The 25,439-nt window shown below is 55.1% G+C and overlaps 2 protein-coding genes across 3 annotated transcripts in view; one reads left to right on the forward strand and one right to left on the reverse strand.

Moving 5' to 3' along the window:
• Positions 1-4,723: 4,723 nt before the first annotated feature.
• On the reverse strand, positions 4,724-20,337 carry NCSTN (nicastrin). Its single transcript, XM_082704336.1, has 17 exons — positions 19,263-20,337; positions 17,577-17,681; positions 13,660-13,783; positions 13,035-13,156; positions 12,447-12,592; positions 11,584-11,734; positions 11,196-11,305; positions 10,789-10,941; positions 10,024-10,128; positions 9,765-9,842; positions 8,884-9,056; positions 7,470-7,572; positions 7,288-7,383; positions 6,980-7,067; positions 6,565-6,719; positions 6,138-6,350; positions 4,724-5,538 (listed from the first exon to the last, which is right to left on the reverse strand). The coding sequence occupies exons 1-17, from the start codon at positions 19,996-19,998 to the stop codon at positions 5,416-5,418; spliced, it is 2,781 nt and encodes a 926-aa protein (XP_082560462.1). The 5' UTR covers positions 19,999-20,337; the 3' UTR covers positions 4,724-5,415.
• The window catches only part of COPA (COPI coat complex subunit alpha), a 45,332-nt gene continuing 39,321 nt past the window's right edge, over positions 19,429-25,439 (forward strand). Inside the window, exons 1-3 of one of the 2 annotated variants that reach the window (XM_082704332.1) lie at positions 19,429-19,616; positions 23,577-23,690; positions 24,066-24,139. In XM_082704332.1, the coding sequence (XP_082560458.1) occupies positions 19,577-19,616; positions 23,577-23,690; positions 24,066-24,139 (228 nt within the window). In that variant the 5' untranslated portion in view covers positions 19,429-19,576. The remainder of the gene's footprint in view (positions 19,617-23,576; positions 23,691-24,065; positions 24,140-25,439) is intronic. The other variant, XM_082704333.1, reaches the window with a different exon arrangement.

Consider the following 25,439-nt stretch of genomic DNA (forward strand, 5'->3'; position numbering starts at 1 on the left):
AGGTCTGAGGGACTGTGACCGAGGCCGGGAGGTCCCTCCCCCAGAGGGAGACGTTAAGGGAAACAGAAGCAAAACCTAGAGGGACCCCAGGAGCAGAAGCGCCCCTTGCTGGGGGTGGGGGTGGGGAAGGTAGGGAGGAACAGGGTCCCAAGTCCTCAGCTTCTCTCCTTGTAGGCTGTTCGGCTCTGAGAATTTGGTCCTACGCAGAGGAGCCGAAACCATGGGGCACAGGAAAGAACGCTCGCTCCCTAACTGTGAGCCCCGCGACCTTCAGCGGGTCGTTAATCCTGACTTAGGCTGTTGTGTCCTCTGTGAAATGGGGATTAATCAAGCTGCCTTCCTCACAGGGCGCGTGTCGCACACTGTGGGGGAGTCCTAGGCCAAGCACTCACCCCAACCTGGACATCTGTGCGGGGAGATTTGAATCACCTTCATGCGTGCGTGTATCTGAGGCATTATGGGTGAGGGAGGGGAGGCTCTGGGGTCAGCCCAAGCCACCGGCAGCCCTGGTCCCCTGGTCCGAGGGGCCAGGAGACCCCCCAACTGTCCCCCAAGCTGTGTGAGGGTCTCTGCTGCAAGGAGTGTGGGAGGAGCAGGAAGGGGCCTGAGCCGGCCTGTGGCTGCTTGTCATCACTTTGTGTGTCGTTGTGTCCGGCCAGTTTTTCAGACTGTCACCACCTTTTCTAGTCTACACAGCCTTCAAGGTGGATTGCTGGGTGGGAGGCTGGAGTGTGGGGAGGACGCGGGGTCTGGGGCCTAGTCCTTGAGGGTGGGGGAGGGCCCCAGGAGCTGGGAGCAGTGGGTTGGCAGGAGCGGGGGTGACATATGTGGGGAGCCCTGGGGACCCAACCGGGCGAGCGGCTGGCAGGGAGAGCAGACGGCGTTAACCCTAGCTGTGCCGCGATGCCTGACCCTTTCCAGGGAGTGGCCCCGGATGGGCTGTTATGAGGAAAGGCTGGTCCGCATCCCGGGCCGGGAGAGCGAGGCAGGCTAGAGGAGCCTGGGCAGCGGCCTCCGTGGGGCTGGGAAGCCTTGGCCCAGCCTCCACCTCCGTGTCTGCCCCCACGCTGGCTCTGTCCGTCTGTCTTTCTCGGCTCCCCTCCTGGTGCCTCTAGAAGGTGACAGCGGGTCTCCACTCTGGTGAACTACGCATCTGTCACTCCCTCCGCTGCCAGCCGGGCTGGAAGCCCCCCTTTCCAGTGGCCGGCCAGGGCCCTCTCCCACCCTGGCCCCCAGGCCTCGCTGCTTTTGTGTCCCGGGGGCGGCCTCGCCTTTCTTCTCCCCTCTCTGCTCACCTCTCCGCAGCCCCAGCCCGGCCCCAATCTCATTAAGGCCTCCAACCACTGCCCCTCCAGCCTTCCCCTCCCTCCCCCACCCATCTGTCTTCCCTGCAGCTCTGCTCTTTGTGTCCACCCATCTGTCACCAGCAGCTCCGGGGCCCACTCCCCTCCTGGCCACGCCCGCCACCCCCCCCCCCACCTCCCGGGCTCCTGGCTCCCGCAGTTCCCTTTCCCCCTTTGGCCCCCGGCTTCCCTACTTCCTGTTTCCCTGTACTGGTTTATTCTTTTCAGGATGCCCGCTTTCCTCTCCTCTCCCTGCCCTTTCTCCAAGTCCTCTCTGGAGGTGTGGGCGGAAGGGGACCCCAGGGTCCCGGCCCCAGTCACGCCCCCCCACCCCGCCCCGCCCGGCGGCCAGCCCACTGGAGCCTAAGCCTGGAGGCTTACTTGGGGTTGCGTCATCTCGAGGCCTCCTGAGGTGGCCCCTGCGCTCTGCTCTGCCAGTGTTTTCCCTATTCCGACGACTCAGGGACAACTTGGTGGCTGAGGACTAAGGTGCAGAGCTCTGCCTGCCTGTCTCCACTGCAGGACGGTGGGGCCCCCTGTACCTTCTGTGTGTGGATTCAGGAAGGAATACAAATCAGACCCCAGGCCATTTGAACCCTGACCTGGAAAGGGCTCTCTCCTTCCCAAGCTCAGCTACAACTTCAGGGAGGACAGAGGGCCGGGGACCTGAGTCTCCGAGTCACTTTGCAATGGCCCCTGTGTTGGTGTCCCACCGCCCACCCCCAGACTCCTAGGGTCCTCGGGTTACAGCACAATAAGTGCTTCCCAAGCCTTCCTCTCTGGGAGGAAAACTTCCTAACAGCATTAGAAAGTTCAAGAATTGATCCACAGTCTGCCCTTTTTTAAAGATTTTACTTATTGATTTATTTGAGACAGAGAGAGACAGAGAGAGCATGCGGGGGGAGAGGGACAAGCAGACTTCAGGCTGAGCTTGGAGCCAGACCAACAGGGAGTTTGATCTCACGACCCTGAGATCATGACCCGAGCCAAAGCCAAGAGCCTGCTGCTTAACTGCGGAACAGACTGAATCATCCCGGGGCCCCAAGAATTGACCAACCTTTCATCCCCGCTGCCCTGAGGAGTTGGGTGTGGAAGTAAGGCCACATGGAGGTGGCTGTGAGAGCCAGCAGGGACCCCGGACAGCTGCGCCTCGTCTGACTCCGCACGATGCAGGCAACACGGGCCCCTCCCAGTAGCACACAGACCGTTCATGGCACACCGGGCCCCCTGCCCAACGCCAGCCTTCCGTTGTCTGAGCTCAGGCAGAACCTATTCCCAGCACCGATTTTCACGGAGCGTGCGCTGCTCTGCCTGGTTATTTATCCTGTGTCCTGGCCCTTTCTGCCATCCAGGCTCTGGACCCTGAGTCTCTAAGAGAAGCTGCCACATCTCACCATAGCTTTTTCCAAGGCCAGGACAGAGCACCTTGTCACAGCCGTGCTCAGTAAATGTTGATTACTGCCCGTGCAGATACAAGACTTGTTCTGGTCTCAGCTCGGTTCTAATACACCTTGGGCAAGCCACTCACTCACTCTGGGCGACTGTTTCCCCCATTTGTTGAATGAGTTAGCTCCTACGTACAATTCTTAAGTTCTGCTTGTAGGATTCCACGAAGAAACAGAGTCCTACTGAATAAGGTGGGATCTTGGTCCAGAACACCAGACTCTCCATGAAAATATCTGCCAGCACTTGCTTTTGGGAAGGCTGAGAGAAGCACAGGAAGAAACACCGGCTGTCGGGAGAGCCCTCGGTGCTGAGATACAAGGGGGCTGTGGCAGGTAGAGACGGGCTGGGTCCTGGGACAGAGTGGTCAGCTCTTCAAGCCCCGCATGGGTAGAAGTAGGGAGGGGAAGTGACACATCCCCAGGGGGCACAGGGGTGAGCAAGGCCCAAAGCAAATGTGGGGGAGGCAGGCTGAGGCAATTGGTTTGTGACCCTAACCGGCTGCCAGCCATGACCATGGTCATGAGGTCTCCAGCGCACAGCGGGTGCAAGGGGAGGAGCCAGACCAAGGTCTCAGCGAAGGGGCCCCTGAAGGGGTCAGCAAGGGGTCTGTGCCCCACCTATGGAGCTTGGTTTCCCCAAGAGCCATGGGGAGAGCCCGGTTTGTTGCTTTTGTATTTGGGGTGGGAGGGTTGTGAGGTCGGGGTGGCACGGGGCAGGGGGGGGGGTGGAAGACACGTTGGTGTGGAGCGTTCCCTGAGCCGAGGAGGCTGGGCCCCTTGTCTTGTCCCGGCGCCCACGCTGTGCAGCCCCCTCGCTGGTACCCAGCCGCTTCCCTGCCTCCCGAAGCTGCCAGCGGGCCTCGGGAGCTCACTGCCCTGTCCGCTGGGAGACCCTTTTGGCCGAGGGAGGCGAGGAGTCGGCCCAGCAATGGTGGCAGCTGCTCCTGCCTCCCGCCAGCACAGTGTGCGGGCCAGGAGGGGTGTGGGGGTGGGGTGGAGCAGGCTCATTTCTACCTCCTACAACCCCAAACATGTCTGCTGAGGGGAGCCTCAAGGAAAATCAGCCCCTCAGCGGGATGCAGGAAGGTGACCAGCCCAGCCCCAGGGACTGGGGGCGGGTCCTCCCCAGGTCAGCGGTCTTGGGGCCTCCAGGGCCTCAGGGCCGCAGTGAGGGGACAAGGCTGGCCTCAGGCACCGCTCCGGAGGGGTCTTCCCCTCCCCAGACTCGCAGCTGCCCACCCCTCCCACCCCAGCCTTTAGCGGTGCGGCCATACTCTGCAGTTTTGCTCCCAGAAAGACCCAGGGAATCTGAGTATTTGCCCAGAGCCAAGGTTTTCTTTCCAGGAGAGTCGGAAGCCACGCCTGTTTTGGTCTACAAAGTGCCCACGGGAAACAGGAGGCCCAATCCCTCAGCATTCCAGCCCAGGCCCATGTGACCTGCCCTGGCCTTGTCTCCTCCTTGGCTGCGCCCTGGACAACTTGCCCTTCCCGAACGCTACCCGAGCCTCCTGGGCTCGGTGCTTCCGCCGCTGAACTCCAGACCGAAACTCAGATGCCTCCCCCGTCTGGGCGGCCTTTCCAGAGGCACCCCAGGGCCCTGAAGCCTGCCACATGCTGTCCGAGCGCTCCAGATCCACCGCCCACCAGTCTCTCCCCGAGGGCCGGTCCCCTCACTCCCGCACCCGAGCTGGCGTCTCGCAGTGAAGGAGGACGCGCCTGTCCGACACGAAGCGGGAAACGAGGCTAACGGGGCTCTCGCAAGAGGGAAGCCAGGGCTCCGCGGCGCCCCGGGAGCCTGCTGGGAGGACTTCCACCGCTTCTGACAGAGCCGCACTCCTTGAGCCCCCAGAGACCCAGAGAGAGCACGTGAGCTAACAATTTCATGACTTCTGGTCGTGGTCACCGAACGCAAAGGTGCGGAAGAACACGTACAGGTCACGTGGGACAGCCTATTTTAATGAAACTTGCTATTTATATATTTACACACACGCACGCGCGCACACACATACACACGGAGAAGAGAAAACAAAAATAGATATTACAGCTTCGTAAAATCACAATGAGCGCTGTGGCTGGAGGTGGACCACCACCCAGCAGCCCACCTCCTGCTGGGCCACCGAAGGGTCTGGGGACAGGCGAGCAGGAGGGAGACAGCAGGCGAGGGCCCCAGACGGCCTGGCCTGCTCCTTAGGGCTTCCTCGTAGTTTGCCCCTGGCATCTGGCCTTCCTGTCCTTCCCAGTGAGCAAACAGGAAATGGTTAGATACGGGGTGGGTTGGGGAGCAGAGGGTGGTCCTGGGGAGGACCGAGGGCAGAGGAGGGACCCTGAAGAAAGTGAGTGAGGGGGCGCAGCTAGGAGTCGAACAGGAGCAGGAAGCTTCTATTTGCCATTCCAGAATCTGGCAGGGGTGAGGACCAACCATGGAAGGGGAGATGGGCAGGGGGAGCTGGAGAGGACAGGTGACTTGCTTCTCCCTCCCTTCTTTTGGGCGGTTGCACTTCTTTACATTAATTCCAGTCTGAGCAGGCCCAGAGAGGTTCCAGTGACAAACTAGTGGTTTATGTCCCCATGGGACACATGATCTAGGACATGAACAGTAGAGCTGGCAGGGAAAGCCAGGTTCCTCTTCAGTAAGACACAGCTCCGGGCTCCCGGGGGGCGATGAAAAGGACGTCGGCCTTGGCGTTGATGCAGTAGGTGACGGCGAGAGAGAAGACGAGGATGCCGAAGCCCACCATCAGCGTGACGAACTGCGGGCGGGTGGGGCGGGGGGGCAGGGAAGGGGCGGGGAGGGCAGAGGTGCTCTCAGAACTCAAGCCAGTTTGCTCTGAGTTCTGGACCTGGCTCTGAGCGCCAAGTCGGGCAATCAGAGGCAACATCTTCCCAACTGGGAGACCCAGTCTCTCCGTTTGGAAAGAGAAGTAAAGGGTCTCTGCTCTTCTTTCCCCCTTGCCTGAGTTAGAGTTTAAGCATCCTGAAGTGAGGATCCATGACTTTTGACTCTGGTGGCAATTACATCACTGGTTCCCTCATGACAGATGCTCAAGAAATGGGGGACCCTGTCCATATCCCAGGAGCAGCAGGTGGGGCACTGCTGGCTGGGAGTGGAGCTGCGGGGGGTCCCCAGCAGAGGAGCACCTCCGTGGGTCTCCGTGGGAGCCTCGCTCCAGCATGAGTACAGACCCAGACTCTCGTGAAGACAGGCTTCCTAACGGGGCGTGCCGGCTGACAAGGGACAGAGTCACAGGTGGTTTCTGTGGCACATCTGGGCCAAATGGGAGACGGGAGGGGGTGCGAGGGAAGAGGCAGCAGCCGCAAGGGAAGCCCCGCCCGGCCCCTCCCAGCTCACCTCCAGCTCTCTGCTGGCTATCAGAAAGATGCGGGCCCGGATGTCTTTCCAGCGGCTCTCCGTCCACGTGGAGTACTCGGTGGAGCCCCACTGCCTCAGCTCAAAGGCGGGGGACAGGGCCCTGGCCAGTCGTGCCGTGGAACGCACACAGTGGGGCAGCCGGTCCGTCTCATTGGAATTCAGAGGGCCCTGGACCCACGCATACTCGTACAGCTGCACGGGAAGACAGGCCATGGAGTGGGGCTGAGGTGATCCTCTCTTAGACAGGGTCTGCTTCCACCCAGGCTACTGCCTCTCCAACACTCGCATTTAAGGCGCTGCAGCCTCTCCATCCCAGCCCCTTGGGTCCGGCCGGGCCCAGGACATTCTCCAACTTCCCCAGGGGAAAGAGGCCCTCGGGGCACCTCCCACACCCACTACCACTCACATCCTTGTTTTCACTGGGGACTTTACTTGGATCCTGGCACTGCTCTCGGGTAAGGTCGACCACCTGGCCAGTCAGGTTTGCCAAGGCGTACTGCACCACGTAAGTGGTGTTGGTGGGGCTGGAGACGGCGATGTAGTGCTGAAGAGGCCCATCGCCTGAGCAGAGGCCGCAGGGGAGGGAGGGTTTGGAGGGTGGGAGGCGGGTGTGGGTGTGAGACAGAGGAGCCCGAGGTTGGCAGGGCCCGAGAACAGAAGGTTAAGAGAATGGGTCCGATACGTATCAGGAGACGGAAAGGGAAACAGAGGGGAAGAAAAGGACAAAACAGAAAAGGAGAAAAAAAAAAGGATTAAACCAAGATGGTCTCTCTCAATCCCTTGCCTTGGCCAAGGGTGCCATTCCCACAGCACGTGCTTACCCAAGTAGGACCTTAGGTCCTGCCGGAGGACAGACTGGAACCAGGAATTGTTGGCTCTGACCAGGAACCCATAGAGCAGGCGGGTGACCTAGGATTGGGGCAGCGAGAAGCAACAATCTGGAGATCCAGTTCTCCAGGGAAACCCTGTTGTGGGCCAGGGGCTGGGGAGGCAGGGGCCGGCTCTGGGGGGCGCGGGGAGCTCCACCCACGTGCGCTCCCAGGTTTGGGAGAAGAGACAGTGGCACGAGGATGGGGCAGGCTGCTGCAGGCACAGGGCTGGCGAGGAGGCAGGGTCCGCCTGTCCCTACCGTGTGGGCATCAGCCCGGATGGCATCGGTGAAGTTGGTCCCTCCTGCGAGCTGGTACAGCGCACGTGCCAGCACTGTGGCCACATCTGCCAGAGCCTGCGGCGGCGAGGAAGGGGCTGAATGGCGCACCTCTTCTAACCTCTTAGCAGCTTCACTGTGCTCCCCGCCCAGGTGAGTGCTACCTTGGCAGTGTCCGTCACGAAGTTCAGGTCCTCCTCGGGGCTCTGCCACTCAGGGTAGCTGACGTTGATGCTCTCCGCAGTGTCGTAAATGCTCTGGTAATAGCTGCCGGGAGAGGCGCGTGAGCCTCGGCCACCCGCGGCCAGCGCCCTGCCCTAGCCCCCTCCCAGGCCCCTCCTGCAGGAGCCTCTCTCTTTTCATCCTCCGAGGAAGGGAAGAGAGCACGAGGGTTCCACATCGAAGACAGCGTGGGGACCGGGAGACGGGAGAGGAGCGATTCAATACAAGGACCCTCCTAACGACACGCGAGAAAAGGCAAATGAGATCAGGAATGCAGGAGGCCCCCTTCCCGGGAAGCCTCAAACGGAAGAGACGCTCTCCCCCTCTGCTTGGGCTGCAGACGTGCGGGACGGCTGAGAGGACTTTCTGGAAGCACGCGCGCTATCACTAGAGCTTTCGTGCGGCGCTTCCAACAAACGTCAGCATTGAGGGTGGGCTGGGGCAGAGGGAGCTGAGCGGGTCTGCTCCCAGACGCACCGCACTGCACCAGGTCCTCGGGGAGCCCAGGCATATGTGGGCTCTGAAGCCCAGCAGAGCACTTCTAGCCTTCAGCCCTGACATACGCTGGCCCCCACAGGAGCGAGGCTGAACGTGTGCAAATGACCATCTTGACCCCAAGGTGCTGCGGAGGTCAGACAGGGAGGAGAGTGCTGACCTGAGCTCTGGAAGCATCTCTGCACCCAAATAAATGAGAAAGTCCTCCCTGGCTGGAGTCAGAGAACTGAAACTTAAGTGTTTTTACTCGGAAACCCGTTTGGTCTCATGGCAGAGGGAAGGGGAGCTGGGGGCCTAGCAATCCGGCCCCAGTGAGAAGTCCCCCGATAGCCTAGGGCTGCAGTTAGGGGCAGTCTGGGGTGCCCAGGACCAGGAGAGATGTGACCGACAGGGCCTCACCCCTTCTCTCTGGAGTCCCTTCATCTGGAGGGGACACTTTTGCCCCAACGGCAGGCACACGGTACACTTCCGAGCACGAGTTCTATCTGCACACCCGGCACAGCACCCTGGGGCAGCCCCCCAACGGCCAGCTCCTGCGAGAGGTGCTGCCCTCTGCTGGCAGCCCTGGGGACCCAGGCCTCCGGAGAGCAGGGTGAGGCTGGCTGAGCAAGGATGCTCTGTGCCAGCGAAGGCTGAGCGGGGCCTGTTCTCCAAGATGCCAAGTCAGATGAGGCGCCTGGCCTGGAGGTGAGCAGGCTACTGAGAAGAAGACACGAATCGACCTGAGCTCTGAAGAGGATGCTGTGGGGGCAGGGGAGGGTGGGGCTCTTTCTGGACACAGAGACATCCCCCCTGCCACAGACCCCAGACTACAGCGTAGATTCTCTCCTGGAACGAGGATGTGGCCTCGGTGACTCTTACCGGTTATGGAAGACGGTGGAGTGGTCCGCGAGGACAACGCCGGAGATGTTCCGAGCCCGCAGGAAGCGCTGCAGGGAAGACGGCGGGAGGGGCTGGGACTGGTTCAGCCTCCGGAGGGCCACGGCGGGGACGCCGGCTCCGCTCCTCTCCAGTGTGCTCAGGAGGGCCTCTACCTGCAGGAATGGGTTAGCTCGGGGTGGCCGGAGGTCTCTTCCAGGACCACAGGGCCATCTCCCTCGAGTCTTGGGAGATGCCCCCAGGCCTCCTGCACCCCAGTTCCTCAAGCCCTTGGGAACTGAGGCTGAGTGTCCTGCGGCTCACACTGTCTTAGTCTCACTAGATGCTCAACTTCCTACTTGTGCAGAATTAGAAGAGCAAATCGCTCCCACAAAACCGCACGGGTTGCCACACGGGAGCCCAGAGCGGGGCGGGGTGCACGGACACCGGAAGGGCAGGAAGACCACCTCATGAGTAAAACAGGCCTAAAGCTGGACCCTGAGATTGAGGAAGGTTTTGAGCAAGTGGTGAGGAATGCTGAAGACAATCTGGGTAGAGAGTCTGAAGCAGCTGGACATCGGGCAGGGCAGCCTGGACCAGCAGGCCGGTGTGGCAGCAGAGAGAAAGGAGCTAGTCGCTCCCCCGTCCACCGCTAGGCACGGAGTCAGAGAACTGCCTGTCCCAGGAAACCAACACACGAGCTGTGCTCACAGCTCTTCCTGGGAAGCGGAAACAGCCATGCTGGCCATCCTTTAGCTGGTACCTAACCTGAGGTCCTGTCTCACAGGTCCTGAGGGCTGGTGCAGGGGATAGGGCTCGGGTGAGGGGTGCCCATATGGTAAGCTGATGAAACAGGAAGTGAGGAGGAAAGATGCTCAGATTACCTGATTCTGTATGGACCCATTTTTCTGAGACATGGGGTCTGTGTGCATCCAAAGCTCTAGTGAATTTCTTAAGGCCACCTGGGGGAGGATGAAGACACAACACGTATCACTGGTGTCCACTGTGGCCCGTACCCGGGAGAAAGGCGTAAGGTCAGAGAAAAGTCAAGGGGAGAGGTGGTGGCACCAGCAGCAGGGACAACAGGACACAGAGGCGGCAGCGTGAAGGAGGAGGGAAGGGGTGAGGACACACGCTGCACACCTGTCCCAGCTCCACGAATGACTCAATGTTCTCTAACTGCACAGGAAACTTGCCCTTCTCCATGTCGTAGACCATTCTTGAGCTGCCAATGTAGTCAAAGGTTTCCTGAGGGTAGAGATGGGTGGGAAACGGAACAGAGATTCCCAAGAGTCAGGGCAGGCTCCGTCCTGGGAGGCCAGATCACCAAGGCTCAAGGCATGAAGGCTACTGTCCCATGTCATCACAATTGCCAGCCAGCTCACGCAGTCACGTGACTCCGCCCTCCTTCCTACCCCGCCTCCCAGCTGTGACCACCCCTCACACGTGTGTATCACAGGACTTCTCGAGCCCAGAAACGGGAGAGCAGCCTAGGCAAAGGCCCGAGGCGAACATCAGCTGTTATGTGCCTGCTCCTTGCCTCTCCCTCCCCTCTGCCCACTCAGCCACGGCTGCTGTTCCCTGATTCCAGGGCCATGCTGTGGTGGCAGTGGGGAGAGCCAGGGGCCTCAGGGCCCTTGGGTGGGAGTGGCAGTGAAAAGGTTGAGAGAATAAAAGTAACAGGCAGGGGACAAGGGGACTGCAGCACAGCGATTTCATGTCAGGGTGCAAAAGCTTCCGAAAATGTGGGACTCTCAGGGGAGACACATGGAGTTACATCCAGACGCTCTCTGCTGAATAACCACCTACATCAAGTGCCCAGATCGTCCCCAGACAATAGCCACGCCCCCACTGGCCCTGCCTGCCGCCCCTCCCCCCCATTCCACCTTAGCCAGAGTGCTTCCTTACCCCTTGGAAGAAGACGAACATGACATTGCGGGGAAGGGTGGCCACATCAGGGGCCTTCTGCAGAGCTTCAGCAGCAGCTAGCTGAGTGACGAAGGAGGCCACGGCACTTTCAGCCCCTGGGGCCACATTCCAGAAAAAGGAACGACTGTCCAGCTGGGCACAGCAGAAAAGGCAGGGGAGGCAGGCTTTGAAAATGGCCATTAGGACAAGGCCCCAGGCCCCCGAACCTATTCTAGCCAAGAGAATGTTCATAGGCTGGGATGATGGCTAAGCTGGGGAGGCCCAGAGCCCAGATCCCTCTCCACGGAGGCTCCCCACCACAGCAAGCCGGAAACCTGAGCCCGCACGAGGCCTGCCAGCCCGTCGGGGATCGGCTCCGTCCACCCTGACCAGGGGCCAACACTCACCCGGGTCGCAGCAACCACAACCTTGTCATCGGGTTCTAACATCCCAGACATATTTATAGGCTTCAGCATGCTCCATACGTTGTAGTCGGACAGGGGGTCACAGACGATTTCTGAGCAGGACACGGGAGACAGCAACAGGCATAAGGGGACGCCGCAGCCCCAGACACGGCATGGAAGACTCCTCCGCCCACTGCCCCGTGGGCCTGGGAATCCTCTCCTGTCTCCGCTGCTCAAGGTTGGTTTCTCTGCTCTGCCCACTTCAGGGACTAGTGGCCTCAGCTGTTCAGAATCATTTCTGCATCTGCCACCGCACGCTCCCTGCCTGCAGTTGTCCCTCCCACGCTCCCCAGCCCCCCAGTGTCCCCGGCGGGCCTTAGACCTGGCCTACCTGGGTTGATGCTGAAGGTGCTCTGGATGGAGCTGCGTCGCATGCAGGTGACCGTGCTGAGGACAGCGTGCATGTGGGAGAAGAGCTGCATGGCGCACAGCGGGAAGGCGGGCGCTGAGCCGTTCGGACTCAGGTTGTGATCGCGATAGCACTAGGGAGGGAGACAGACCCCACGGAGGCAGCTCGCATGGAGTCCTGCCCAGACATCCCAGAAAGAGGGCCCAGCCCCGTCAGGAAGCCACTGTCACATCTGTCCCTGAGCTAGTTATCCTGGTACAAACCCAGCGTGTACAAGGTCCAAGAGAAAACCTCCCCAAACAGCCACAGGCTCAATGCCTTAGTTGGGGTGGACGACACCACCCCATCCCAAATGGCCTGGCTCAAGTTCTTAAAGCGATCTGATGTACAGAGCAGTGAACCAAGGATCAAAGAACAAATTCAAGACCACTTAGACATCGCTGTGAAACTATGGAACAAATCTCCTAATTGCCCTGCGTGTCAGCACAAAGAAGCTAGACCAGAATTAGCAACTGGCCGGAACTGAAAAAGAACGTCAGAGGTCTCTGACTCTCTCAACGCCTAGTCTGACGCTCTTTCTACCATGTTCGCGGCTCCTATCCAGGGCTCCACACCTCACTTCACAGCAACTACTGTTTCTATTTTCTTCCAGCCTGAACTGTCAACACTGTAAGAGCAGGCAGGATAGAAATGGGAAGGGAAATGTGAGAAAAATACAGGTGTTGGCTCTTCTTGGAGCAACTGTCTTTCAGTGGCGTGCTGGGACATGAGGTCCCTCCGAACAGGCGAAGCGCCTACAGAGCTGCTCTTTGGAACTAGAATTGCTAGGAGCTGGCAGTCATTACCTGCTTGATGACCTTGGTTTCATTCTCATCTTCAAGAAGGAAGATGGGGAAACTGAAGTCTTCATAAGCCAAACCATCTCCCAGGGGGTTCCACTGGATTTCTCTGCAGTGAGCAAATTCCGGCCCATAGGAGTTGGAGTAAATGCCTGCGGGGGTGGATGGGGGACAGACTGCTGGGACTCCGAGCGCTCAGGGACCCAGCGAGGGAGGAGGGCTAGGATATCACTGGGTTGGGACCAAGAGTTCCAAGGAAAGGGGGGGCTCAGAGAAGCAAGCATCAACCTGTCACCACTTAGAGTAAAACAGACAGTGGGAGCAGGGAGCCCGCGGCTGGCTGATGAGGGACGGAGCTCGTGACAGAAAGGGACGATGAGAGAAGGGGAAGAAGGGGAAGCAGCAGATGGAAGGCATGACTGACGCTAAGAAACACCATCTTCTGTTTGGGAGTCAGCTGCTCCCCTACATACAAACAGACGCACAGACAGACGTCCAGACAGATGCGTACCCCCAACCCCTCCAAAGACATGACGCTGAAGCAGCAGTGAGCTCTGGGTGGTGGGATGTCCCCTGATCCTTTGGAGCTCTTACCAAACCCATCATTGGGACACTGCACACTAGGAGAGAAGCCGGATGCGGGGCTGGGCTTGGCCAAGGACACGGCCAGGCCAGCGATGCGGCTGGTTCTCCCCTTTAGTTTCTCCATCAGATTCCTGAAACAGGGAGGCCAGGAAGGAAGGTGGGAAGGTTATTAGTGTCCCAATATCTGCCCAAGGATGGAAACAAATGGGGAACTAATGGAACCCAACCCACTGACTCCTTGTAGCCCTGTAACTAATGCAATGTTGTTTGTCAACTATACACTTAAAAAATTAGGACAAACAAAAACCGCCACAGCTGTTGCCTCCTTTCTTGCTTCTCCATCTCTAACTCGTAAGTGAAGCTGATGACCCAACCGGAGCTCAGGGCTTAATCTCACCCTAGGGACCCCTCCTTCCTCCCTGGGGTCTTTACTCCCCGGAGCTCTATCTATGAGGTCACCAACATGATTCCCCTGATGGTGGATGTGTCTTCTGAGACTCAGTCCCACCACCCTGCCCCCTTCCCTGATCAGACCAGGGCGGCCAAGGGAAGTTTCTATTCACAGATGTGAGGATGGTCCTCCAAATCGTCCCCTCTCTGCTGGGTCTTCCCAGCAGGCACACACAGCCCTCACCTGGTGAAGAGGGCGCCCTCCAGCAGAACCACATAAGGGGGGTTGGGGCCGTCGGTCAACACCCACTGCAGGTCCTCTTCCTTCTCCACCACGTGGATGACCCCTGTGTCCCCACTGACGGAAGCTGCCAGGACAGAATGGGTCACAGTAAAGCTCCCACAGTTGACAATTCTGACTTTGCCTGATTCTGCAGATCATTTATCCCCCAAACCTGGCTCAGGACACTGGGTGGATGCCACCATCTCCAGACCCAGACTTGAACCGAAGGCTGAGTCACCCAGCTCCATCTGAGGGCCACCAGCTGGTGGGCCTGACTGGGGGACAAGAGAGCCCAAGAAATCTACACACTAGAGGCTTTATTCACTAAATCTCGGAAAAGTTACATGATCATTTTCTTGCACGCAACCCTCAACTGTAAGTGTAGGCATACAAACAAATTTCTAGGACAGCAGACACCAAAGTTCTCAAACTGTATTTTCTCCAGGAAATGGCAGGTTCTAGATCCCTCGCTCAGAGTTCTAGCACTGAATCTTCCTTTGTGAGAACACATGTGTAGACTCCCTTGGCTTCAGGAGAACTCCTGGGTATCCACTCCTCTGCCCTAATTGGGAATGATTTTACTTGCTTTCAGCCAGTTTTGGGTAAGATTAATAAAGAACTTTGGGGTCTCTACACCTTCCCAACTGATGGGGCTTGCTGGATTAACGATGAGCTGATATTGACCCCCCCCTCATTTCTGGAGACCCAGGTTTTCCAAAGACCCTAGGCTGGTCACTCCCAGCTAGGAGCAAACTCATCCCCCGTAGCCCAGGATGCCTACAAATAGCATCCATTTCCATATACACCAGGATGCCACCCAAGTAACATTTTCTATGTGTCTCATGAATGACAAAGACTGGGAAGCACCACAGTAGAGGATGGAGGGTTCATAGTCCCAAATGCCCGTCAAGTCCCTAGTGACCCATGAAGAGACATCCCACGGTCTCCCCACAAGCCGCCTCCCCACAGAAAATTGGAAGTGTTATTCGGATATTGTCTCAGAGCTGTAGTTCTCGACCCTTGCTGTGTATCACTCTCGAGTTTTAAAAAATACAGATACGCGGGCCTTAGATCTACTAAATCTCTACAGGCGAGGCCCCTCAATGTCCACTTTCCAAACCTGCTGCAGACAGCCATTATTATTGTTGCTTTAAGAGTCACTTAGTATAGAGAGACAGAAAGAGCGTGTATGAGTGGGAAGGGCAGAGGGAGAGGAGAGAGAACCCTCAGGCAGACTCTGCGCTGGGCTCAGACCCTGACATGGGGCTTGATCTAATGATGCTGAGCTCATAGCCCGAGTGGAAACCGAGAGTCAGACGCTTAACCAACTGTGCCATCCAGGTACCCCTCATATGGTTCTTTATTACATAGAACCAGTCGTGAGAATTACGGTTCGAGGTCAAGGCAGTGAAATATCTCTAACTTGTGCAAAACCTTAAGCATATCCCAACTGTCAGCCAAGAAGAAGGTTTCTTCCATGAGATTTGGTAAAATCTAGACATGGAAGCAAGTACCCAACCTTCAGCTACATCTTACAGAGAGTAAGTACCTAAGAAATTCCTGGTGATAGTGAAAATAATAAACTTTAGAGTAGTATCAGAATCTGGAATAACTTTAATAAAGATCTAGCTACCAATTGCGGCTCTCGGTCCAATGAAAGGCAGGAGTCCTTGCCACACAAAATGTGCAGAAAGGAAGAGCTGTTCTGGGAACAAAACATGTTTCACTGCAGCTCCAAGGAGCACAGGGAAAGCCAAGCCAGGACACTGGACCGAAACACCTGCATTCTGACCTGGGTTCCAGCTGGTGGCTATGTCGTCTGGAGTAGCTTGCTCACTTTCCCTGGGCCGTCAATGAGGAGAAACTTTTTCACCCTTGTTCGTCTCATACTGTGGTGACAGATTAAAAAAGTAAAGAAAGGAGGAAAAGGAAGAAACCTACACATAGCCCCCTTGGAGAACTTTAAAAGGGGCCGACGGGGCACCTGGCTGGCTCAGTCACTAGAGGGTATGACTCTTGGTCTCTGAGTTGCAGGTTCGAGCCCCGTGTTGGGTGTAGACATTGCTTAAAAATAAAATCTTTAAACAAATAACTAACTAAAAGGGGCCAATAGAAGGAAAGAATTATGGTCAGGAAATCAAACCCACGTCTTTTTCTCCTTAAGTTTATCATGCTAGCAATCCTAATTAAAGAGGGTGTAGCCTGCTCAGGATGGACAAATATGAAGTAAGACTTAGAAATAAATTGAAAAGGAGTTAAGCTCTTCCCGAGGAAGTGGCCAGAGCCCAAGCCCTCCCCTGTCATTTCTCTGTCCTGGAACTTGGCTCATGTCTACAGGCTATTGTTTCCCACGGAGCTGCTCTAAGAACATGAAGCAGAATGACTCGTTCCCAGAGAGGCTATCTGAGAGCACACCTCCAGGAGGAGGGGGGCCCTCACGCCACCAGAGCCTCTTGGCACCAGAGTGGAGTCCCAGCAAGACCAGCAAGTGTGATCTCAGCCCATGCTGGACCCAGCTCTCTGCCACCCACAAACCCAGTTTAAGGACAAAGTCTGCAAATTTTATGTGGAATCGTTTGGAGCCAGTTAACCTACCCCCAGAACTTCCTGCACCAAGGACATGGCACAATTAACACAGAGCATAGCTCCGGGAAGGACCTTAAGCAAGCCCTTCACTGCCGGTGTGTGTGTCCTCCTGCCAGCCTGGAAGGTTTCCGGCGACCACACAGTCCTCACTGCTGGGACCACGCTGCTCACTCAGCCGCCATTGGTAAGAGTCTAGAGAAGGGAGTTTGACTTTCAGCTTTGTGCGTGTGTAATTTAGCCACTTGGCAGGTGTAAACTGAAATTCAGACGTGACCAATTTGATGATGAAGAAACAAAGATCTGGAGCACCTGGGTGGCTTAGTCAGTTAAGCCTCTGCCTTTGGCTCAGGTCTCCGTCTCAGCATCCTCGGAATTGAGTCCCTCATCCGGCTCCCTGTTGAGCAGGGAATCTGCCACCCCCCTCTCACTCTGCCCTTCCCACGAACCTCCAACCCTGCTCACGTACACTTGCTCTCTCTCTCTCTCTCTCAAATAAATAAAACTTTAATAACCCCCAAGATCTGACTCTACGTTTCCCGCTTACTGCCCAACTGCCTTCTGACAGAATGACTATTCACGGGAGAACAAAAATCTGAAGACAAGTGAAGCCGCAGAGGGACTGGGGTCCGGCCTTCACACCACTGCTTTCTCCCCTTGCACAGTTTTATAACTGTACTGTCAGGATACGCTGTTTTGGGAACACACTTACAAAACATACAAAGACAAATCCGAATGCTTTACTAATTCCTCCTGCAACTGTTTGGCTTTCTCATGTGCCTTCTCTACAAACAGTCCCCTGCCTTAAGAGAGCCGGTTCCAGTTCTGAAAAGATTGTTCAGAGAGTGGGTGATGGCGGGCTCCACAGAATACGAGGCTTCTCCTTAGAAAACAGTGGTTTTCTACTTTAAGTAGCGGATGGTTAAGAGTCCTGGCTTAGAACTTGAACTGTGGGGCTCGATTGCTAGTTTCATCAGTTAATTGCTAGTTTCATGAGGACCTTGGAAAAGTCATTCAGCTTCTCTCAGTCTCATTTTTGTCGTTTGTAAAACAGGGATAATAAGAGAATCAATTTCATGGGTCTGTCGTGGCAGTTAAACGAGTTGTATTAGAAGCAGCTTAGGTATGCAACACTTAACGACCATCTCGCCTGGTTTGACAAATAGTTCTCTATCACTTCTGCCCACACAGCCTGACTTGGGTGCTGAGACTCTCAGGCAGAACTCGGATCTTCATATCGAGGGCACAGACTGAAATGTCAATGGCCACAAACACAAATCCCAACCTCAACTCACATTGGCAGCCGATCTGATGTGTCGCATTGAGCAGACGGACACAAGGAGCTGTTTTATTTACGGAGATGTAGATCTTCCTCTCCACTGAATTTCCCCTGCAGAAACCTGATCAGAAGACAACAAGTGTCAGAAACCATTGACAGACATTGGCACTATCAAGTCATTCACTTGCTGTATGGCTTGGGTGTACCATACTTTCTAAAATGGGACTAAGGGAAATTCTTCTCACTTCCTGGACACATTACTGGAGTCAATGAACGCACACAGCTAGGTGCCACAGGGAGTTATTACAAGTTTCACTTAGGGCAACTTATGTCAAAAGCAAAAGAAGGAAAACTTCATTTCCTAAAGCAAAAGCATGTAGCCTCGGAAGTGCCTGCTTCTGGCAGCCTGGGTGAGCACACCTCTGCCTTCCACCTTGTGTGTATATATCTACCTGGTTCATAAAAGGATAAGAGGAATCTAATGACAGAGATTACAATAAGAAGTCTGAGACATTTTTCCAGGAGTCTGAACAGAATTGGGAGAAATCTTTTGCCACAGATGAGTCACTTAATGCAACATCCATAGGTCATTTGTGTGTGGCTATGGTGTGGGGTGACTTTGGGAATTTTTTTTTAATTTAAGATTTTATTTATTCAGGGCGCCTGGGTGGCTCAGTGGGTTAAAGCCTCTGCCTTCGGCTCACGTCATGATCCCAGGTCCTGGGATGGAGCCCCACGTCCAGCTCTCTGCTCAGCAGGGAGCCTGCTTCCTCCTCTCTCTCTTCCTACTTGTGATCTCTGTCAAATGAATAAATACAATGCTTTTTAAAAAAGATTTTATCTGACAGAGACAGTGAGAGAGGGATCGCAAGCAGGGTTGGGAGAGGGAGAAGCAGGTTCCCTGCAGAGCAGGGAGCCTGATGCCGGGCTGGATCCCAGGACCCTGGGATCATGACCCGAGCCAGAGGCCAATACTGAACACTGAGCCCCCCAGGCGCCCTTCCTTTGGGGCTCTTTAAAGACAACATGAATTGAGGGGAAGGAAGGGTCATAGTCAGACCCAGGCACGTCTGCATTTTAGGGCTCGACCAACTAGAAAGACCTACAGCAGGACAAAAAGGTGCGTAAGCGAACATTTCTGTGCACTGTAAATGCCTCGAGTTCCTTGAATCACTGCTCCACGGTCTCAGCAGTCAAGAGCGCCCACCGCCCACCTCGCCTCACTTCACTGATAGGACAAACCGAGGCAAAGCCCAGGGACGCGGGTTTTCGGCGGAATCCCCGGAGCCGGGAGCGAGCGGGGCCGCACTGCACCCGCCGAACCCGGCCGCGCTCAGCCGACAGCGTCCGCGCGGGCTCCAAGCCGAGCTGCCCGACACCTGTCTTCTGACAAGTGGGCGGGGGCGGGGGCGGGGGCCGCGGGAGAACCAGGCCGCCGACGCAGGGGGCGGGTCAGGCTGGAGGTCCAGAGGAGGCCCGGAGGAGCAAATGGGGAGACCCTGTGTCGCGGGGGAGAAGGGACCCTCAAGCCAAGTCCAGGCAAAAGGGGGAACTTCTGTCGCGGGAACGAAAGAGAAAGAGGATTTACTGGGTGCGGGGACAGGGGCAGAGGGGACCAGAGGGGGGACGGCGGCAGTCGCGGGCCGGCCGATTCGGAAGGTTCCTCTGACGCAGCAGAGCTCACGGGCGGAGGAGGCCTCACCTGCCAGCAGGACGCAGAAAGACACAAGGCGAAGAAGACTCCGACTCCTCGGGTCGGCCACAGAGCCGCCCCCGGCCGTGGCCATCTTGCCTCCCGGCTGAGCGGAAGCTTCCCCTCCCCTCTTGTCCGGCAGTGGCTTCTCTAGGCCAACACCGGTGTCGTCTCTGTGGTCCCGGGGGCGGGGCTCCTGGGACCGGAAGTTCGTGGGGGAGCTTCCGGGAGGTGGCGCGCCGCGGCGCTGACGTGGAGGGAGCCGAAGGGCAGCAGGGAGTGGCGGGGCTTGGGTCGGCGCCTCGGAGCCGGAGGCCTGAAGGATGCTAACCAAATTCGAGACCAAGAGCGCGCGGGTCAAAGGTAGTGGAGAAAACCGGGGATGGGGGCTCGGGGGCTGGGTGTCGGCGCGACGCTGCGCGGGGGCGACCGAGGCCGAGCGGGGCCCGCCGGGCGCGCCCGGAGGCCGAGGGGAGGAGGGCGGGCCGGCCTGGCGGCCCTTCCGTGGCCCTGTGTCTCCGGAGCGCCCTCGGGACGCGGTGCACCTGTGGCGGCGCCCGCACGGCCGGAGGCCCCGGAGGGCTGCTCCCGGCGCCTTCCGTTCGCTCTTCTCCGGGGGCCACTGCCCCCGGCTTTGCCCCGTCCCAGGGTCCGGCGACCTGTTGGCGTTTTTGATAACCGTGTTGTAGGGAGTGGCCTTGGGGGTCGGGTCTTGCCCTGGGCCCTTCGCATCTAAGTCTGGCATTTTCGGAAACGAGAGCCGGCTGCCTCTCCCCGGGGCGCGGGCTGCACCTTACCGACGTCCAGGGCCTCCATGGGGCGCTTTGTCCTACCCGCAGGCGGGACCCGGAGGCCCGTCACCCCGGCGAGCTCCGCTTGCTCAGGTTGCCGGAGGAAATACTGCACGCCTGGTTGAATCGGAAGTCCGGAGAAACAGCGAAATGATGTTCCGGGAGTGTTCGCTTTTTACCTGAAGTTCATCTTTAACGGGGCGTCCTCATTCTTCCTTTCCTAGATTCGGGAACCCCGAAGCCTGAGGATCAGTGGGTGGAGGCGGAGGGCAAGGGGCTGAGAGCGCAGCGGTGTCTCTTAGAACGTTCGAATGGGAAGGGCAGAGAAGTGAGGCCTCTTGGGGGTGGGAACAATTTACATTTATGCATGTAAAAATTCAGACGTCTGCTGATATCTTGGATATCTAGTAAGGTGCATTAGAACAAGGGGTTTGGGAACTTGGTATTTGGAGTCACAGGGGCTTTGCTTTGGAATCCTGAAACCGCCCCTAACAAGCTGTGTGATCTTGGGCGACTTACTTGAGGTTTCTAAAGCTCTGCTTTCTCGCCCCTAAAACGCACATGATTAACGTTCTCCTTAGAACTGGAGTGAGATAGGGGCGCCTGGGTGGCTCAGTGGGTTAAGCCTCTGCCTTCGGCTCAGGTCATGATCTCAGGGTCCTGGGATCGAGCCCCGCATCGGGCTCTCTGCTCGGCAGGGAGCCTGCTTCCTCCTCTCTCTCTGCCTGCCTCTCTGCCTACTTGTGATCTCTGTCAGATAAATAAAAAAAAATCTTGAAAAAAAAAAAAGAACTGGAGTGAGATAATGTATGAGATTGCTTGGTACAGTGCCTGGGGTAGACTGAGTGGCTCGAAAACCGGAGGCCATCGTTCATGTGGGAGTAGATTCCGAGCAGTGTCGGAGTCTCGTGGGAGTCGTGACGGAATTTGTGGACGGCCGAAACGGTCTGCGTGATGCGTGAACCTTCCCTTCTGATTTCTCACTGGGCAGTGGGGAAGGAAAATGGGGGGAAGAGGTATTTGACTATACGAGAGCTACTGTCTGTCAGTGGGAATTACTACATACCACAAAGGAAATCAATAATTTTTTTAAGTTTTTATTTTCTATTTATTTGTCAGAGAAAGAGAGAGAGAGAGCGCACACAAGCAGGCAGAGTAGCAGGCAGAGGAGGCAGAGAGAAGCAGACTCCCCACAGAGCAGGGAGCCCGATGTGGGACTCCCATCACGGGACCCTGGGATCATGACCCGAGCCAAAGGCAGCCATTTAACGGACTGAGCCACCCAGGTGTCCCAGAAAAAAAAAAAAAAATTAATGGGAAAATAGACAACTTAGAAGAAATGTAAGTGTTCAGTAGATAAATGAAGATATTTCTCCTACTCACTAATAATGAAAGAAATATTAAAAAAAGAAAAGAAAAGGTGGCTCAGTTGGTTAAGCTCTGACTTTTGCTTGAGTCAGGATCCCAGGGTCCTGGGATGGAGTCCTACATCCTGCTCCTCGCTCAGTGGGGAGCCTGCTTCTCCCTCCACCTGCTTCTCCCTCCCCTTGTGCGTGCGCACGCGCTCTCTCCCTCTTTGACAAATTTTTTTTAAAAATCTTTTTATTTTTTTATTTATTATTATTATTTTTTAAGATTTTATTTATTTATCAGAGGGGGGGTGGAGAGAGCGTGCACAGGCAGACTGAGTGGCAGCAGAGGCGGAGCAAGGAGCCCGATGTGGGACTCGATCCCAGGACGCTGGGATCATGTCCTGAGCTGAAGGCAGCTGCTTAACCAACTGAGCCACCCAGGCGTCCCTTAAAAAATCTTTTTAAAAAGTTAAATACCGGGGGTGCCTGGGTGGCTCAGTGGGTTAAGACCTCTGCTTTCGGCTCAGGTCATGATCCCAGGGTCCTGGGATCGAGCCCCACATCCGGCTCTCTGCTCAGCAGGAGCCTGCTTCCTCCTCCCTCTCTGTCTGCCTCTCTGCCTACTTGTGATCTCTGTCTGTCAAATAAATAAATAAATCTTTAAAAAAAAAAAATAAAAATAAAAAGTTAAATACCGGGACGCCTGGGTGGCTCAGTTGGTTAAGCAGCTGCCTTCTGTTCAGGTCATGATCCCAGCGTTCTGGGATGGAGTCCCACATCAGGCTCCTTGCTCGGCAGGGAGCCTGCTTCTCCCTCTGCCTCTGCTGCCATTCTGTCTGCCTGTGCTTGCGCTCTCCCCCTCTCTCTCTGATAAATAAATAAAATCTTTGAAAAAAAAAAGTTAAATACCTTTTTTTAAAACTTTAGGTTAGTAAAACAAACAAAACAACAAATAACCAATAACATTCATGTTGGGCAATGTGTGCAAAATTGGTGTCTTCAGAAACTTGATCAGACTATATGCTCCTAGTCTTTCTGCAGTCAGATAGTATCTGTGAAAATGTTAAACGCACATACCGTATTCCTGAGCAATCCTCTTCCAGGTCTTTAGCCTAAAATGGCAATAATGCAAATAGACTAGATTATGTTTAGAAATATTTTCTTTAAGCTCCGTTTCTGGTAGATGAAAGTTAGGGGAAAAATCTTCAGTGCTTATCACTAGAATAATTTAAAAATGTGGTACATTTGTATTTTGCTGTTGTTAAAAAGAATGAGTTCGTATATTTATATATATTTAATGAGATCCATGGTATGTAACTAATAGAGAAAAGAAGTTTGTGTAACTTATTTCCTTTTCATAAAATGATATGGTCTGAAAGGATATACTCCAGACAGTTAGCAGTCGTTACTTCTGTGGGCTTCCATTTCCAGTCATCGTAGAGTGAAAAAAGACCTTCCACCTTCAAACAGCTGTACAACTGAGCACCGTGTGTGTGACAGGCAGTGCAGGAGAGTGATTCTTGAGAGTCCTGTGGCTGGTTGAGCTCAGCACCTGGAGCCTTTCCAGGCTGTGGTAGAGGGAAGGGGAAAGAGCCCTGTGGTTCACTGAAGACAGCTAGGATTTGCTGGACAAAAATACCAAGGAGGGAGCTACAAAGGGAACACCGGAGTCCTGCTGGGGATGCTGTCCGCCCTTTGTCTGAGTCCTCATCTACATTAGCCTGTGAGAAAATGACCCAGAGCCTGGGAAAGAGCATCTAGAAAGAAGGCCGACTAATCCCTGCACTCACTCAGAGCTGGGAGTAGTTTTGTGTTCCTGCTTGTCAGAATCGAAGGCCTCATGCTGTGGGGCATCACCTGGGGGCCTCAGGCCGCATCGCCTTCACCGTGGTGCCAAATTAGATCAAGACTAACGGCTGTTGTGTGCTCACGCTAACAAAGCTAAAAGCAGACTTCCAAACAAGTAACCTCACAACATCCTAAAACAAAATCTAGCAGTATTTAAAGGAATGTAACAAAATCCAGCACTGAACAGCATAATATTCATGTCTGGCGGTCAGTGAGTGTATGAGCTTAGGGTCAGCTTAGCTCTTTGTTTTCCCTATCCGAATTGATGGGGTGCTATTGTGGCCTATGCTTAGCTAATTGGATCATCCCGTTTGTTTGTTTTTTCATCCTAGGGCTCAGTTTTCACCCCAAAAGACCTTGGATCCTGACCAGTTTACACAATGGAGTCATCCAGTTATGGGACTATCGGATGTGTACCCTTATCGACAAGTTTGATGAACATGATGGTAAGATAACAGTTTCTAGGAGGAAATTGAAGAGATCTTAGTATTTATTGACTTCTGGGGTAGTTTAAGCTTTGTTTAGGATTAGAGAATATGAAAGGACTGCATCCTGAATAAGAATCACCTTGGAGGGGCACCTGGGTGGCTCAGTGGGTTAAAGCTTCTGCCTTTGGCTCAGGTGATGATCTCAGGGTCCTGGGATCGAGCCCTGCATCCGGCCCTCTGCTCGGTGGGTAGCCTGCTTTCCCCTGTCTCTGCGTACTTGTGATCTCTGTGTGTCAAATAAAAAAAAAAATAATAATAATAATAATAAAGAATCACCTTGTTGATTAGGAAGTACAGTTCTCTCTAACCTACATTGCCTGCTTTCTTCCTCAGGTCCAGTACGAGGCATTGACTTCCACAAGCAGCAGCCACTGTTTGTTTCTGGAGGAGATGACTATAAGATTAAGGTACAAAGGGTCTGTTATGATTGGGAGTAAAGGATAAGATTTGGGTTTGAGCATTTATGGAAGGGACCCAAAACAGGACATCACATTCACACAGAGCTCAGGCTTCTGATGTTATCAGGGACACTGATCCAGGAGACATTCATTGAACTCTTGTCTTGTACCAGACACTGTTTTATTTTGGGGGGAATTCAAAAATAAATAAGAAATGGAAAAATATTCTAATAAAATAAGAAATGTTCTAATGGAGGAGATACATATACATCCGAAATAAGAGCATGTACAGCTTGCTGAGTGATACAGTGGAGAGGTAGCCAAAGTGAAATCGGGAAGGACAGTCCAGGCCAAAGATAAAAAAGCATGACACAGCTGGATACCTCTGAGATAGGTAATGAGTTTGTGTGAATAAACCCTGGAGAAAAGGTGTGAGAAGGGCCAGAAGACGAGAGGGGCCAGATCATGGAGTGCTTATTTGCAGTATTCAGAAGTTTGGGTGTCTCAGAAGTTTTGGGAGCCATTATGGGGGTTTAAATAGACAAGTGACATCAGATTCACTTTTTTTTTTTTTTTTTTTTTTAAAGAATACGTGGATGGTGGTATACAGGATGGTTTGGAGGAAGCAGGCAAGCTGGATGCAGCGATGCCAGTTAGGGGACCGTCCTATAAGCCTGAGTGGTAGATGGGCAGAGCCTGACCTCAGGCGGTGGTGTTTCACAGTGGAGACAGAGATGGAATTGAGAGCTTAAGGAAGGGCATCAGGGAGTCTGCTGGAGGGATGGTAAGGGGAAACAAACGAGATGGCGTTTATTGCAGGCTTCTAGCCTAGGTCACTGCGTTGGGGGAGCGGTGTACCATTCACGGGGAAAGGAAGAAACGAGTAGGTTCAGTTTCCTGGAGTGCCGGCAGAGGATGGTGTCTTGGCCTACTGAGGGGGCTGCTCCACACCCTGCGTGGCTTATAAGCAACAGAAACTTCTCATAGTTCCGGAGGCTACAAGTGCGAGATTAGGGGACCAGCACCGTCAGCTTCTGGTGAGGTACCTCTTCTTGGCTGCAGACGGCTGCCTTCCCACTGTGTGTCTTGACGTGGCGGAGGGGTGAGGGATCTCTGCAGAGTCTGTCTGATTGGGACACTGATCGGTGGAGGAGGCCTCCAGCCTCCTCAAAGGCCTCCTAATCCGTTCACATCGGGCATTAGGATTCCAGCCTGTGACTGTGGGGCGGACACGGACATTCAGTCCGTGGCAGATGGGTAATGAGTACCGTCTTGACGCTGATGAGTCTGAGGTAGCTAAGGGCAGTCT

The sequence above is a fragment of the Mustela nivalis genome, assembly GCF_964662115.1.
Source record: "Mustela nivalis genome assembly, chromosome: 16".
Classification (NCBI taxonomy): domain Eukaryota; kingdom Metazoa; phylum Chordata; class Mammalia; order Carnivora; family Mustelidae; genus Mustela; species Mustela nivalis.